Source organism: Trachypithecus francoisi, unplaced genomic scaffold (genome assembly GCF_009764315.1).
Source record: "Trachypithecus francoisi isolate TF-2019V2 unplaced genomic scaffold, Tfra_2.0 Lachesis_group12, whole genome shotgun sequence".
Lineage (NCBI taxonomy): Eukaryota > Metazoa > Chordata > Mammalia > Primates > Cercopithecidae > Trachypithecus > Trachypithecus francoisi.
In genome coordinates, this window is record NW_022681457.1 from 31,790,359 (window position 1) to 31,804,874 (window position 14,516).

Genomic DNA, 14,516 nt, shown 5'->3' on the forward strand with positions numbered 1-14,516 from the left:
ATTGTGATTTTGAGCTTAAATTATATATAAAAAATTGTCATTTTTGTATGTGTTAAAAAGACTACTATATCACAATTAAAAGTACTTTTTAGTTGAACTACATATTGATGTAAATAAAACTGAATGAAGACATATTTACTACTTTATTAACATAGATCGTGAATGTACTTACTGGTTTTTTTGCAGTATGAGACCGTAACAACCTTGAAAGCTGCTTCATTTTATGTGCAAAGAAGTCCTATGAAACTATATTTTAAATTTACTGAACCAGTGAAATTAATTACTTTGTCAGTTAATTTGCAAATGCAAGCTGTATTCTCCAGTTTTATTTTATGTATTGACACTAATTGGTAAAGGTGTACAATGTGATTAGAATGCATTTTGAAGATGCTTTCTGTACAGATACAAAATACAGGGACTAAAATAATGCTGTGCAGTGTATAGCAGAGCCATTTTTCGGCTTTGGTGTACTCAACTTTTTCAGTATTTAAAAAAGTGTTTTGAATAACATAAAAGTCTCCTTATTGTATAAATAATAAAATGTCACCTTATTGTAAAGTGTCTTTTGTTTACTATCAAAGCAGACCTCGTAGTCAGCAACAGAGTTGTAATAAGAAAAAGGCATGTTTTTGTTTTTATATTTTTTTGAGATGGAGTTTCACTGTCACCCAAGGCTGGAGTACGGTGGCGCGATCTCGGCACTCTGTCACCCTCCACCTCCTGGGTTCAAGTGATTCTCCTGCCTCAGCCTCCCAAGATGCTGGGATTACAGGCACATGCACCATGCCCGGGTAGTTTTGTTTTGTTTTGTTTTTTGTATTCTTAGTAGAGATGGGGGTTTCACTATGTTAGCCAGGCTGGTCTTGAACTCCTGACCTCAAGTGATCTGTACGCCTCAGCCTCCCGAAGTGTTGGGATTACAGGCGTGAGCCACCAAGCCCAGCTGAAAAGGCATGTTTTTTAAAACAAAAACATAAACATTGTAATCAATATTTGAAAAATGTAACTTTTATTCTGAACATGTAGTATTTATCGTTATTAGCAATTTTTTTCATAATATAAGCATGCCTCAATCATCCAAAAACTATCTATCTATATAAATTGATATACATGCTACTGAATTGACTTCTTAATAGAATCATATGGTGTTTTAATGACTAATCAACCTATTTCTGATAATTTTGGTGTAAACAAAAATGATATTTAATTTTTATTAAATCAAGTTTATCTATATCAAATTCCCTTTTAGAAAAATAGTGCAAGTTTAGTCTTACCAAGATTGCAAGTAAATTTTAAAATTACGGTGCTGTAAATAAAAAGGTTTTAAGTTGAAATGTGTACTGAGATTAGTCACATCACAAAAGTCCTATCATGGGTAATGAAAAGTCTTACTTTTAATATATTTTTGTTTCCTTTTTCTTTTGACATGTGGCCCAAGATGAGGTCTTATTTTTTAAATGCCGAAGAACAGCATTCAACAAAATTCAATTTAATTTTATATCTAACAAAAACATAGAAACTGGCTAGTCATATCCAAGTCAATTGGTCACACTGTATGGAATACAAAAAGAAATGAGAAAAAAACCAGTTCTAGAAAAATGCTTTGTTATTATAATACTAAACCACATTAAACAAAAATTCACTTTTGAAGAAATTGCTTGCTGTAAGAAAATGAACGTTAGTAGGATAAATCCTATGCAAAACATTTAGAACAAATGTATGAACACTTTGTGGTTATCACCATTACAAATGTATACAACACCTTACAAAAATCTTAAATAAAAATGTAAAAATATTTACTGGCAGTGAATATGGCCCAGGCTAATTATACCAACGGGTAGGTGATACTGGGAAACTACAAGATCAATTATAGCAATCATCTTTTAAGATGATACTAAAACAAATGTTATATCTTCCTTAGAATTAACCAGGGTTAATAATACATGACAAGGGTTATAAAGCAACTCCATGTTAAGCAGGAATTCGGTCTCTCAAATATTCAAGTATAGCAGCTGTTCCTTTGATTAATATGGCTGCTCGAGGAACTCGGAATGGATTTCCATCCAGAAGTAATGTTCTGAACAAAAGAGAGAAACTGAGAATGTAAACATTTTCCATTAACAAGGTTTTTCATCTAATTTCATTTGCAATTTTATAAATAAAATTTGTATTTTTTTTTCTATTTGCCCCTTTTCATTTTTATTTATTTTTTTTGAGACACAGTCTCGCTCTGTTGCCCAGCCTGAAGTGCAGAGGTGCAATCTCAGCTCACTGCAACCTCCACTTCCCAGGTTCAAGCAATTCTCATGCCTCAGCCTCCCGGGTAGCTGGGATTACAGGTGTGTGCCACCACACCCAGCTGATTTTTGTAATTTTAGTAGTGAGGGGGTTTCACCATGTTGGCCAGGCTGGTCTCAAACTCCTGGCCTCAAGTAATCTGCTCGCCTCAGCCTCCCAAAGTGCTGAGATTACAGGCATGAACCACCATGCTTGGGCTATTTGCCCCTTTTCAAATCTGAGCATTTAAACATTAGAATTATAACTAATTAATAACCCAAAACATATTAACTGAATACTTACTTTGTGAAAGGTACTCAGCCAAGTAATTTATATTCACTAACTAACTCTTAACAATCCTACTCTCTCAACAATCCTATGATGTAAGTACCATTAATAGTTCTATTTTAATAGATGAGGAAATACAAATTTAGGGAAGTAAGAAATATTGTCTAAGATCAAACAGCTACTAAATGGTGGAGTTGTGATTTGAACCACCCTTTTATCCAGCCCTCTCAATCTTACTAAATGACTATATACTAAATGATCAAGTAAGATTTAAACAAATATCAGCAAGAGTTATCCAAGCCAAGGACTGTAATGTAATCAATGCATCCCCACCACTGCTCCACCCCTTGCCTCCCCAAAACATTAACACATTCTGCCCTCTCCCTCCTTTGAGCAGATATACATATATAAACCTATTTACATGATCTGAGAGTTCAACTTAAGATTTAAAAGCTTGTTTTCTTTCATTATATAATAAAATATCTTCAGTTAAGAGAGGCTTTTATATTACTTTTTAAGTGTTTATATAAACAAAAATCAAAGGACTCACACCATATTGTTGATCTAAATTATATCTTCAAATATTTCTGTTTCTTGGGAATTCTTTTAAAGACTTATTTTCTTAATTTCTAGAAAAAAGTTGATTACAGTTGATCCTCATTATTTGTGGGTGCTACATTTGCAAACTCGCCTACTCACTAAAGTTTGTAACCCCCAAATCAATATATGTGGCACTTCCAAGATCATTCATAAACATGCAGGGAGGAACAAAAAATTGGAGTCACCCCATGGGCATGTTCCCAGGTGAGGTTGAACAAGGTGATGCTTTGTCTTCTTGTTTCAGCTCTTATACTGTAAACGGGTCCTTTTTGGTGGTTCATTTAGTGCCACACTTTTCAAATTTTCATACCTTTGTTGGTGTTTTCACTGTGTTAAATGGTCACCAAGTGTAATGCTAAAGTACTGTCTAGTCTTCCTAAGGACAAATGGGATTATGAAAAAAATACATGTGTCAGGTAAGCTTTGTTCAGGCATGAATTATAGTGCTGTTGGCCATGATTCCAATGTTAATGACATGACAATAATATTAAATGAAGTATCTTACTACAGAAACACATATATAACAAAGTTATATATTGATTGGTTGCTGAAAATGTTGTGACTAGACTCTTGCAAGAACCTAATCCCTGTATTTCCCAGCAATAGGTCAGTATTCCCTAACAGGGTGTTCAGAGTGTCTACAGAACATAACTGCCACAAAAAATACTAATCAACTGTATTTGTCTCCTATAACTTACTAATATGAGGTACTAGAGCAGATACCAGTGTTGCCCCCAGTGAAGGAAAATATACCGAATCATTAAGATGCAGTTTTCAGCAATTAAATTACTTCTGACACATTCTGCTTAACCACTTGGTTTTCTGTTGATATCTCAAACCTCCTTTATATTCACTTAACAAGCATTTACTGAGTGTTTACTATGTTTTAGGCACTGGGACAACTCTTTTCCAAAGAAAGACCCAAAAATCGTATAAATAAGTCCAAATGAAGCATGACGGGAAATCAGGTTAGGGACTAATTCTGCTTGGAGGACAGGGAAGGCTTTCAAAGGTGACATTCAATAGGCCAATTATTGATGAAAACAGGGTAAAAGTACCTGATGCTGAGGGAACAGCAGATGTAAAGAGTGAGAAAGACTATGCTGGGCTCGAAACAGAATGGTGGTAATCTGCAATCAATTTCAAAAAAACCCTGTATTCAAAGCTAAAGAGTTAATATTTCCCTGACATTTTTATGCAGTAGAGATTCAGATTATAAACATACACAGTAATAAGCAATGTGCCATTAGAAACAGTTATTATATTTACACATATACCATAAAAGCAAAACTAAAAATATACATTTGGTAAAATTTGAAAAACAGAATTGGTACTCTGGGTTTTGTTACCTGTTATTTTTAACAGGATATTAAATCTGTTACTTTAACTTCCTGTAAATTTATCTCACAAAGAAAAATCACTTCAATAAATCAATAAAATAAATGAAATAAGCAGTAGAATGGTGTAGTTACCTTAAGTTCACACAATTACCGAGCTCTGGTGGAATTTGTAGGAGGTCATTATTTTGAAGGTCCAACGTGGTCAGATTTTCCATCATCTTCATTTTCTGAGGGTCCACAGATCCAACCTGATTATTACTAATCAGAATTGTTTCAAGTGTGAAGATACGATATAGAACTTCAGGTAGCATTTTAAACCTATTAATACATGAACAGAATACCTAAATATACTGGAATCAGACATCAAAACATTCCTTAAAACAGATTATCTTAAATTTGACATGACAGTTTTTTCTTTACAAAAAATAAAGAGAAAGGGCTAATTTTGAAAATCTTGAAATACATATTAAGCAGACAAACTTGTAATACTTACTATTTATTGTATAAAATCAACAAAAGTTCAGAGTAAATTTTCCCATGTTTCTCTGTTCACATTCAAGAGAAGAGGAAATCTTCTCTAAATGTATCCATGTAGGTATTCTTCCTTTCACTTTTACTTCTTATGAAACATAATCACTCCCAATATATTACGTAAAATTCGAGATTTATATTTTGCTTTGACTGAAGGTTCCAAAATGAGTACACTTTGGGTTCTTAAAAAGACAGCAAATTAGCATAGACTGCTGGCTTTCTTGTCCAAGCAACCCTGAAGATGCCACAAGATATGGGAAGGCTAACAGCTCTCAAATCTATACTTGCAATTAACACAAAAATGGCTCAGGACCCTGCAGGGGAGAAAGGCTAGCACAGTTTTAGCATAAGGTAAACTGCAGCCTTGACTAGAAAATACAAGAATGGGCCGGAAAGGAGAGCTTTGGCCTCTTCACGTCCGCATACCGTGCCCTTCCTTTGCTGCCTTGATGAAAAAAAGCAACAGTGAAGTGTAAACTCAAGGCAGTGCTGAAGTTCCAGTGAGACTAGAGAAGCAATAGCCAAGAGTACAGATGGACCAAATGACCCTTAGTAGGCTCTTCTCTTCCCTCCCTGCAACCCATAAACAAGATAATTATCTGATAACACAGAAATGTAGGCTAGCTTTTGGTACTTCCCCAAAGATATCACTTGCAAGACAACTGTTAGCTCAATTGACAACACAATATAAAACTGATAGCTCAATTCACAAGTAAAACTTAGGAGAGATCTGAGAAGTGCACATATTTTAAAACAATGACAATAATGGTGCAATCTATATACTAGAAAGCACAAGTAATGGAGCAGACAGAAGAAAAATTTAAATAAGCAATATTTTAACATCACTATGCATTAGCTTCCTCATCTATAAATGAGGAATAATAATAGTACTAAACATATACACTTGTTATAAGGATTAAATGAATATATTTGAAGACCTTAGGACATTATCTGGGTTACATTAAATATTAGCTGTTAATATTTTATTTTTTAAATTTTATTTATTTATTTTTTGAGACAGTCTTGCTCTGTCGCCCAGGCTGGAGTGCAGTGACACAATCTCAGATCACTGCAACCTCCACCTCCTGGGGTTCAAGCGATTCTCCTGCCTCAGCCTCCTGAGTAGCTGGGTTTACAGGCCACCACCATGCCTGGCTAATTTTTGTATTTTTAGTAGAGATGGAGTTTCACCATGTCCGCCAGGCCAGTCTCAAACTCCTGACCTCAGGTGATCCGCCCACCTTGGCCTTCCAAAGTGCTGGGATTACAGGTGTCAGTCACTACACCTGGCCAGTTATTCATATTTTAATTAAATTGTCTTTAGAATCCATTTTCATCATAAGAAACAATGTGACATAGTTGTTAAGAGCCCAACTTCTGGAGCCAAACCACCTGGACTCAAATCTCAGCTGTATAATTAACTATTTATGCATACCTTGGATGAGTTACTTAGCTTCTAATCCTTGATTTTTAAATGAACACAGTAACAGAACCCACCATGTAGGGTTCTTGTAAGCATGAGCTATTACATGTAAAGTACTTAGTACAGCACCAGCAGAATAAGCTCTTCTCAATAAATATGTTACTCTTAATTATCTGCAGTACCTTGATAGTGTTTGCAGAATAAAATCTAAGTTTCGTTGAGCATAAAAAGCTCAAGGTCTGGCTACTGCTTACTTGCCAAACTTTATCTGTTCCTTCTACTCCTCTACCTGCTTGCTTGATTGTCCAAAGCACGCTGAACTTCTTGAAGTTTCCCAAACATCCCATATGTTCTCACATCTTTGTGCCTTGGCATACGCTATTTGCTCTAACTAGAATGCTCTCTACCTGAATGGCTGGCAAATGTCTACTTTTCAAACCTCGGTTTCAATGCTATCTCCTCTACCTTGAAGCAATCTCAGAAGACATTTTCCCCTGCACTATGCTTCCATTAGAGCAATTGTAATTATTTATTTGAATATTTGTCTTTCTAGGCTACAGGTTTCTCAAAACGGTAAAAAGAAACAAAAAATATGTTAGACATCAACTATGAGAATTCTAAGAAAGTAATATTTTTAACTCTAACAAGAACTAAGTGAAAATAAAATCTGGATATTAAAATAAAGTAGAAGGGGTCTTTTTGTTTATTTGGCTTTTAGTTGTTTTCTCCAATGAGAAAGATCTACATATTTCCACAGAATAACAATTAGAATTGTCTGTTCTGTCTCTTACCTATTAAAGGAAAGATTGATCGTTTGTAGTCTTACCAGTGATTCCATTTCTTCGGGCAAAGAATTTAAAAAATTGTTCCTAAATTGGAAATCAAAACAGATGATTCACAAAGTTTGAAAAATTTTACAAATTTAATTTATAATTAAAATGTTGACCAGGAAAAAAAATATGTAGATCAGTTTGTCAGTCCTTGATCGGACTTTATTAAGGCTGAGTTCTGAGAATTCTGAATCAGTCACCTACCGCAGTTATTTGGTTAGTATGCCAAATCCTAATAATATCAATATGCAACCAATTGATAATGCAATGAATTCTTTATAGGTTTAATAGTGATTACGTGGTAAACATTGTAAACTAACTCCTTCAAAGTGGGGTCTTTAATATTTCCCCCACGTCTATAATACCACATAAAATAAGCATTCCATTGGTATTAATACATATGATACAGACATGAAATTCTACTCTAAGAGGAATTTAAAAATTATTTTAAAAATGAACCAAGAAGTTAAAGAGTTCTATTAAGAGATTTGGAGTTTTCTTCTCCATAGGTATAAGGCAAATCTATTCCTAAGTTTAGAATTTAAATCTACACAATGACTATTTCTTTTTTTAGCTCTTACAATGAAACATGGCAATAAACAAAATCTTATTTACTGTTGGAATGATCTGGGAGCAATGTTAGAAGAAAAGTTAACAAAAAGGTAAAAGGATTTTAAAGCCAATATAACTACTAATAATGAAAATACCTGTGAGAAAATTATTCCCAACTAGATGACTACCTATTACAAATAAAAACTTTTCTCTAACCTATTTCTTTGTTCAGAAGTCAAGCCTAATATGTAAAAGTCATACTTTCTACAGTACAATCTATATTCTTTTTCTGTATCTATATTCTCTGTACTTTTCTCCAGTTATTGTCTGCATTAAGTTGTGTTAAATAACCCACTCAGCTGGTTTTATGCTATTTACTTTCAGAAAAGAAACAATGTGAAGAAAATACTTTCCATGTGTTATTTGTAATTTTGCTTAGAATGGGTTAATATTTTCAGTAATTTTGTCTTATCACATAACTTGTAAATTGCTTACAAACTGATAAATGTCTGATTACAGTATTCTTCCTAAATTCTTTCTTGGGTTTCCTAAACACTATTTTAGGATTCTCCTAAACTACTGTTAATAAATAAAGGCCAGTTTCCATATATACCTAGGAAAATATGAGGCAAAAGGAATAAGTTAGGCAAAACTCAAAGACAAGTTATAACTATTTTAAAAGTCAAGCAATAGTATCAATAAATACCTGAGATCTAAAAAAGTCAATTTTTGAAGCATACATAACTCCAAGGATATAAAGGAAAGTTTATTAAAACTGAGATTGACATCAGAAACCATTTCCTTCAGTTCTACCATCCTGAAACAAAAATAATTTTTAAATGTTAGCACTTGAATTCACTGTCAGAACTTCAAAACTGTAAGCAGATCAAAGGAGGAAATTCCTATATTTAACTTCTGCTAATTATGACTTTTTGTACCTTTTACTTTTTCACAGGAACATTAATAAGTTTGGATATGTAACTAATAAAAATAATTTTTTATTTTTTTTTTAATTTTTCTTTTTTTTTTTTTTTTTTTTTTTTTTTTTTTTTTTTTTTATTTTATTTTTTATTATACTTTAAGTTCTAGGGTACATGTGCATAACGTTTATATCATGTATAACTCCCCAATGCAATCCCTCCCTCCTCCCCCCTCCCCCTGATAGGCCCCAGTGTGTGATGTTCCCCTTCCGAGTCCAAGTGAACTAATTTTTTTTAAAAAGGCTCACTCTTACTGACCAAAAGTTTCTATTTGGCTTTAGATGTACATTAAAGTCACTTAAAAAATTATTTATTTTGCATTTAAACCAACTTGGCACGAAGGAGAAAAATCAAATCTAGAAAATTTTTATACTTTATTCTGTTAATAACTTGAATCAATAAGACAAACTGTTAGACAGACATCTGTAACACAGTAGTTTTCTACTACAAAAGTGGTGTATCACCACTAAGGAGCTTTAGTTTAAAACTTAAAGAGGAAGAATTAAACATTTCTAAGTAAGCCTAATCAAAGTTTATAGTTTTAATCCTGTTGTTAATATGATTTACTAACAAATGAAAGTTGGCTGGGTGTGGTGGCTCACACCTGTAATCTCAGCACTTTAGGCGGCTGAGGCAGATGGATTACTTGAGGTCAGGAGTTCAAGACCAGCATGGCCAACATGGTGAAACTCCACCTCTACTAAAAACACAAAAAATTAGCCAGGCATGGTGGCGGGCACCTGTAATCCCAGCTACTCGGGAGGTTGAGGCCAGAGAATTGCTTGAGCCTGGGAGGTGGACGTTATAGTGAGCTGAGATCACGCTACTATACTCCAGCCTGGGCAACAAGAGCAAAACTCTGTCTCAAAAACAAAAGAAAAGAAAACCAAATGAAAGTTGTACAACTTAGTCTATATCATATTAGCAAAGAAAAAAAAAGGATATAAAATGCTGTGCTGAAAAAGATGTAGTGAAAGACAGTGAGTTTCAATGTGTAACTGATAAAACTTTTTTTGATATATCAAGAGTCAAACTCTGACTTAATAATTTTTCTGGAAATCTGGCCTAGAAAAACAATACGTTTCCTTTATTGTCATAATCAACCTTATAGTATATAGTTAATTTATATTTTTAAAGTATTGTTTATAAACAGAAAAATACTTATGATAAATAAACCAGTTAAGATACTAATTATGGCCAAGCACGGTGGCTCACACCTGTAATCCCAGCACTTTGGGAGGCCAAGGCAAGTGGATCAGTTGAGCTCAAGAGTTTGAGACTAGCCTGGGCAACATGGCAAAACTTGGTCTCTACAAAAATTAGCAGGGTGTGGTGGCATATGCCTGTAGTCCCAGCCACTAGGGAGGCTGAGGTGGGAGGATCACTTTAGCCTGAGAGGTTAAGGCTGCACTGAGCTGTGATTGTGCCAGTGAACTCCAGTCAGGGCAGTGAGATCCTGTCTCAAAAAAAAAAAAAAAAAAAAGATACAAATTGCATGTGTAACTCCAAATGGAGAATAGCTTGAAATAAAATATGCAGTATGCCACAAAGTTAACAGAGTAAATCAGTGATGAAACTACAACTGATACATTCCTTTATCCCAAAATTTTATGAATATGTATTATTTCATAATCTTTGGTGAAAAGTATGAATTGTTAATTAAAATTTTTTTAAAAAGGGTAAGTGGTTTGGGAACTTTCTAGAGAAAAGCATGGCTTTTTTAAAGCAACATGTCCCCGTAATAAGGCATGTCTTGATTATTTTCTTGACATTCTAAGTTGCTCAAAATGTGACACAATAGCTGTGTCAACAGAATGACTTTGTCTTGCAAAAGAAGAGTCAGATAGATAAAATGAGGCAGTAAATAACAACTAATGTCTCTTAAGTCTATCTTTATTCCCAATTAACTTATTTATTCCAGGACCCCCTCCAAAAGCAAACCTGTCCTATCTGAGAGCAAATCTAAATGCTCGATTCTATCAAATATCCTCTCAGTCCTTTAAAACAAGAGAGAACCAGAAGACAGACTAGAGATCCCTTCTGCCATGGACTATCTTAAATTTGTCGTCTTTTAAGATCTACATTCCCTGAACTATGCTCTGTGAAACAGAAAGCAAATTATAGTTTGTCTCACCTTTTAAAAGTTTTAAACATCTAAAAAAATTATGATAGTCAGATGAAAGTCATTCAACTTCCTCAATTCATCACATCACTCTCCTCCACGACATCACCTTTTTTTTTCCTTTTAAGTATTTACGTTCATAAAAGCATTAGGCTCTAGCTGAATGCTTTGTGTGGATTATGTCTTTTAGTTTAATTCTTATAAATAGGCACCATTATTATCCCTATTTCACAGGTAAGAAAACTAAGAACAGCTAGTTAACCTGTCCAAAAACGACACAGCAGTTCTGGCATATGGTATAAGCAATTGACTCTATTGCTCAAGTTCCTTATCAGTACCCTATCCTATCTCACACTGGGTTGTTTCAACTGCTAGATTATCTGTCAGCTTTCTTTGGGTATACAGTTTACTGCTAGATAACAAATGTTTTTTAAAGTTCAACAATATACTAAATTAATTGTTTCTCATAATCTAAAAGATTTTGCTATAATTAACAACAAAAAATGTATTAAATAGTACAAAGTATAAAGCAAATGACTGCATGTGAAGAATCCTTTTCTAGGAGAAAAATATTAACAGGTTTCAGTTAATTTTGCTTTTCTTATCAGTGGAAAAATTCTAGGCTTTATTAACATAAAGCCCCAAATGGAAATTCCTATTAATCCATATGGACCTGATGTTAGACAGTCTCTTAATACTTTTCCCTAATACTTCATGTCATTGTATGGGTATATATACCCTATATTTCATTATATGGGAAAAATAACAATGTTTTTAATAATTCTTATACCCATTTTCCAAGTTTAAATATAAAAGAAAAAGAAACAAAACTCTGTAAAATCTCTATACCTCTCAGAACAAATGATGAAATTGTGTCAGTAAATATTTAATGACATTTTGTTAAATCCCTCTAATATTAATAATGTAAAAATTTTTACATATAGTTTTAAATTTAAAAACCAATAAAAATAATTTTGATTGCAACCAAGATGGAAAAACAACAGAATGAGTCACAACCTATAGACATGACATCATAAATAGTTCTTACCTTTTTGGAATTTCACATAGTTGATTCTTACTGAAGTTAATAGAAGTGATGACGTTGCTTTTTACTGCATTAAACACCTCATCAGGAATCAAAGTTGCTTGTTTATCACTAAATGAAAAATGGTTTTAAAAAACAAACCATTCTTAGCAGTCCAAAAAGATAGGATTATAACTCTTCATTTTTAAAGGTATTTAAAGATTTTATGAAATTTTTCAAAGCCATTGATTATAAAATTTTGTAATAAATGCCATATAATCTACCAAGCCATAAAAGGTTCACTGTTAAGAATTCAGACAACATATTGTGTTAGAACATATTGTGCCACATTTTCTGGGCATTCATATACTCAGTGTGAATAAAAATAGACATTTATCTTCGGAGTCTAAGATATCTACAAGTCATATAGTAAATGGAGCCCATTCCTTTACCTCTGAGTAGAATTAAATCTATAATTTTAAAACCTAGTTGTTGCCCCATCTTAAAAATCTATAAAAGGAGTTTTCTGTCAAATTTGTTTGGGTATATAATTTCTGCAAGATAATAATTATTTTTAAAAGTTCAACATTATACTAAAATAAAATTAGTCTAATTAGTTTAAAATTAGTTTCAGTTTAGTAACCTAAACCAATTTCTCTCTCCTTTAGTAAGTGACAAGGTAGACAGAGCAGAGGACTGAGATTAAACTATTCCTATTTCTACCATTAATGAGCTTTGTAACTTACCTCCCCTGTATCTCAGTTCTGTGACATTAGAATCTGAAGGACTATTTATTGTTATTTATGCCACATGTTTTCAAATGTAAATATAAATAAATTTCCTTTTTATTAAAATTTTCAGTAACATTTTCAATAAAATACAAATTTAATCTTAAGTGAAAATACAGTAGTTCCCCTTTATCCAGACCCCCCAGGGATGCCAGAATCTTCTGAGAGGACCAAATCCTATATAGTATATACCATATTTTTTTCAATCTGATAACAAGATGACTACTAAGTGACTAAGGATGGGTAGCATATACAGCATGGATATGCTGACAAAGGGATGATTCATGTCCTGGGCAAGTCGGAGAGGGATGGCATAAAATTCCATGATGTTACTCAGAATGTGCACAATTTAAAACTTATAAATTGTTTACATCTGGAATTTTCCATTTAATATTTTCGGACTGCAGCTGATCACAAGTAACCTAAATTGCAGAAAGTGAAACTGTGGATAAGCGGGACTACTATATAGAACTCTAACATTTGCAGATTTAACTGTTTTTTTTTTTAATGTTATAATTAGCCATTATCCTTACATTCTTCTTTTAAAATTATTAGTGCTTAGCCAGGCATGGTGGCTCACGCCTGTAATCCCAGCACTTTGGAAGGCTGAGGCGGGCGGATCACAAGGTCAAGAGATCAAGACCACGGTGAAACCCCGTCTCTACTAAAAATACAAAAAATTAGCTGGGTGCTGTAGCAGGTGCCTGTAGTCCCAGCTACTCAGGAGGCTGAGGCAGGAGAATGGCATGAACCTGGGAGGCGGAACTTGCAGTGAGCCGAGATTGCACCACTGCACTCCAGCCTGGGCGACAGAGCGAGACTCCATCTCAAAAAAAAAAAAAAAAAAAATTATTAGTGCTTAACACAATGTCATCCACCTACAAGAAACTTCAACGGAATGCCAAATGAATGACTGTATGAACAGAAAAAACATTACATATAATATATAATATGGAAGAATTGTATAAGAAACGCATTGTAATACAAATCTGTGAAAAGATAGCCTACATTTCACAGTTGTTATGCCTTCTACTTCTGCTTTAGAATCCCATTTTCTTCTGTGTAGATGCAGCATTTTCATCTCTTCAATCACAAATGCTCAAGTTCATGGGGAACTGATTCATGCTAGTCAGACTTAAAAGATTCATGCTATTTAAAAATTTTAGTTGAAAGCATTTATGCCTTGAGATTGAGAATTTATATTTTAAACAGGATACTCCTTTCCAGTTAAAGTCTTTAAGAAAAACAAATTCCAATACATTTAGAATCAAAGCAATCTAAGATTATGCTTTTGTGATATCTGTACCTTTAAGAAGTAGAAATGGTTATCCCAAATAAAATTGGACCAATACTGCTTTATAGATTGTCTGCATGATTAAAAGCAACAGCATATGTACCTAGTACAACGCCCTAGGTCCCCTTAGAATAGAGACTCAATAAATGATATCTCTATAGGAGGGAATGGAAGGCAGAAGCCAGGCATAAAAGAAATTCTAAGCTAAAAAAGCCTAAGGCAGGAATGAAGTCTGTCTCATCAATCAGTTTATTTATGATACCTAGCACAGAATTTGATACTTAGTAGACTCCAAAAATACCTACTGAATAAATGGGTGTATTATTTGGAAGATAAGATATGCTAAGTTGGCCAGGCATGGTGGCTTATGCCTGTAATCCCAGCACTTTGAGAAGCTGAGGCAGGAGGATCACTTGAGCTCAGGAGTTCAAGAACAGCCTGGGTAACATAGAGAGGCCCCATCTCTA

General features: G+C 33.7%; 1 protein-coding gene across 2 annotated transcripts in view; it reads right to left on the reverse strand.

Annotated features, from left to right (window-relative positions):
- Positions 1-986: 986 nt before the first annotated feature.
- Positions 987-14,516, reverse strand: part of LRRC40 (leucine rich repeat containing 40) — a 65,504-nt gene continuing 51,974 nt past the window's right edge. The window contains exons 11-15 of one of the 2 annotated variants that reach the window (XM_033225263.1): positions 11,992-12,099; positions 8,548-8,658; positions 7,251-7,328; positions 4,638-4,823; positions 987-2,077 (exon numbers count right to left, since the gene is read on the reverse strand). In XM_033225263.1, the coding sequence (XP_033081154.1) occupies positions 1,972-2,077; positions 4,638-4,823; positions 7,251-7,328; positions 8,548-8,658; positions 11,992-12,099 (589 nt within the window). In that variant the 3' untranslated portion in view covers positions 987-1,971. The remainder of the gene's footprint in view (positions 2,078-4,637; positions 4,824-7,250; positions 7,329-8,547; positions 8,659-11,991; positions 12,100-14,516) is intronic. The other variant, XM_033225264.1, reaches the window with a different exon arrangement.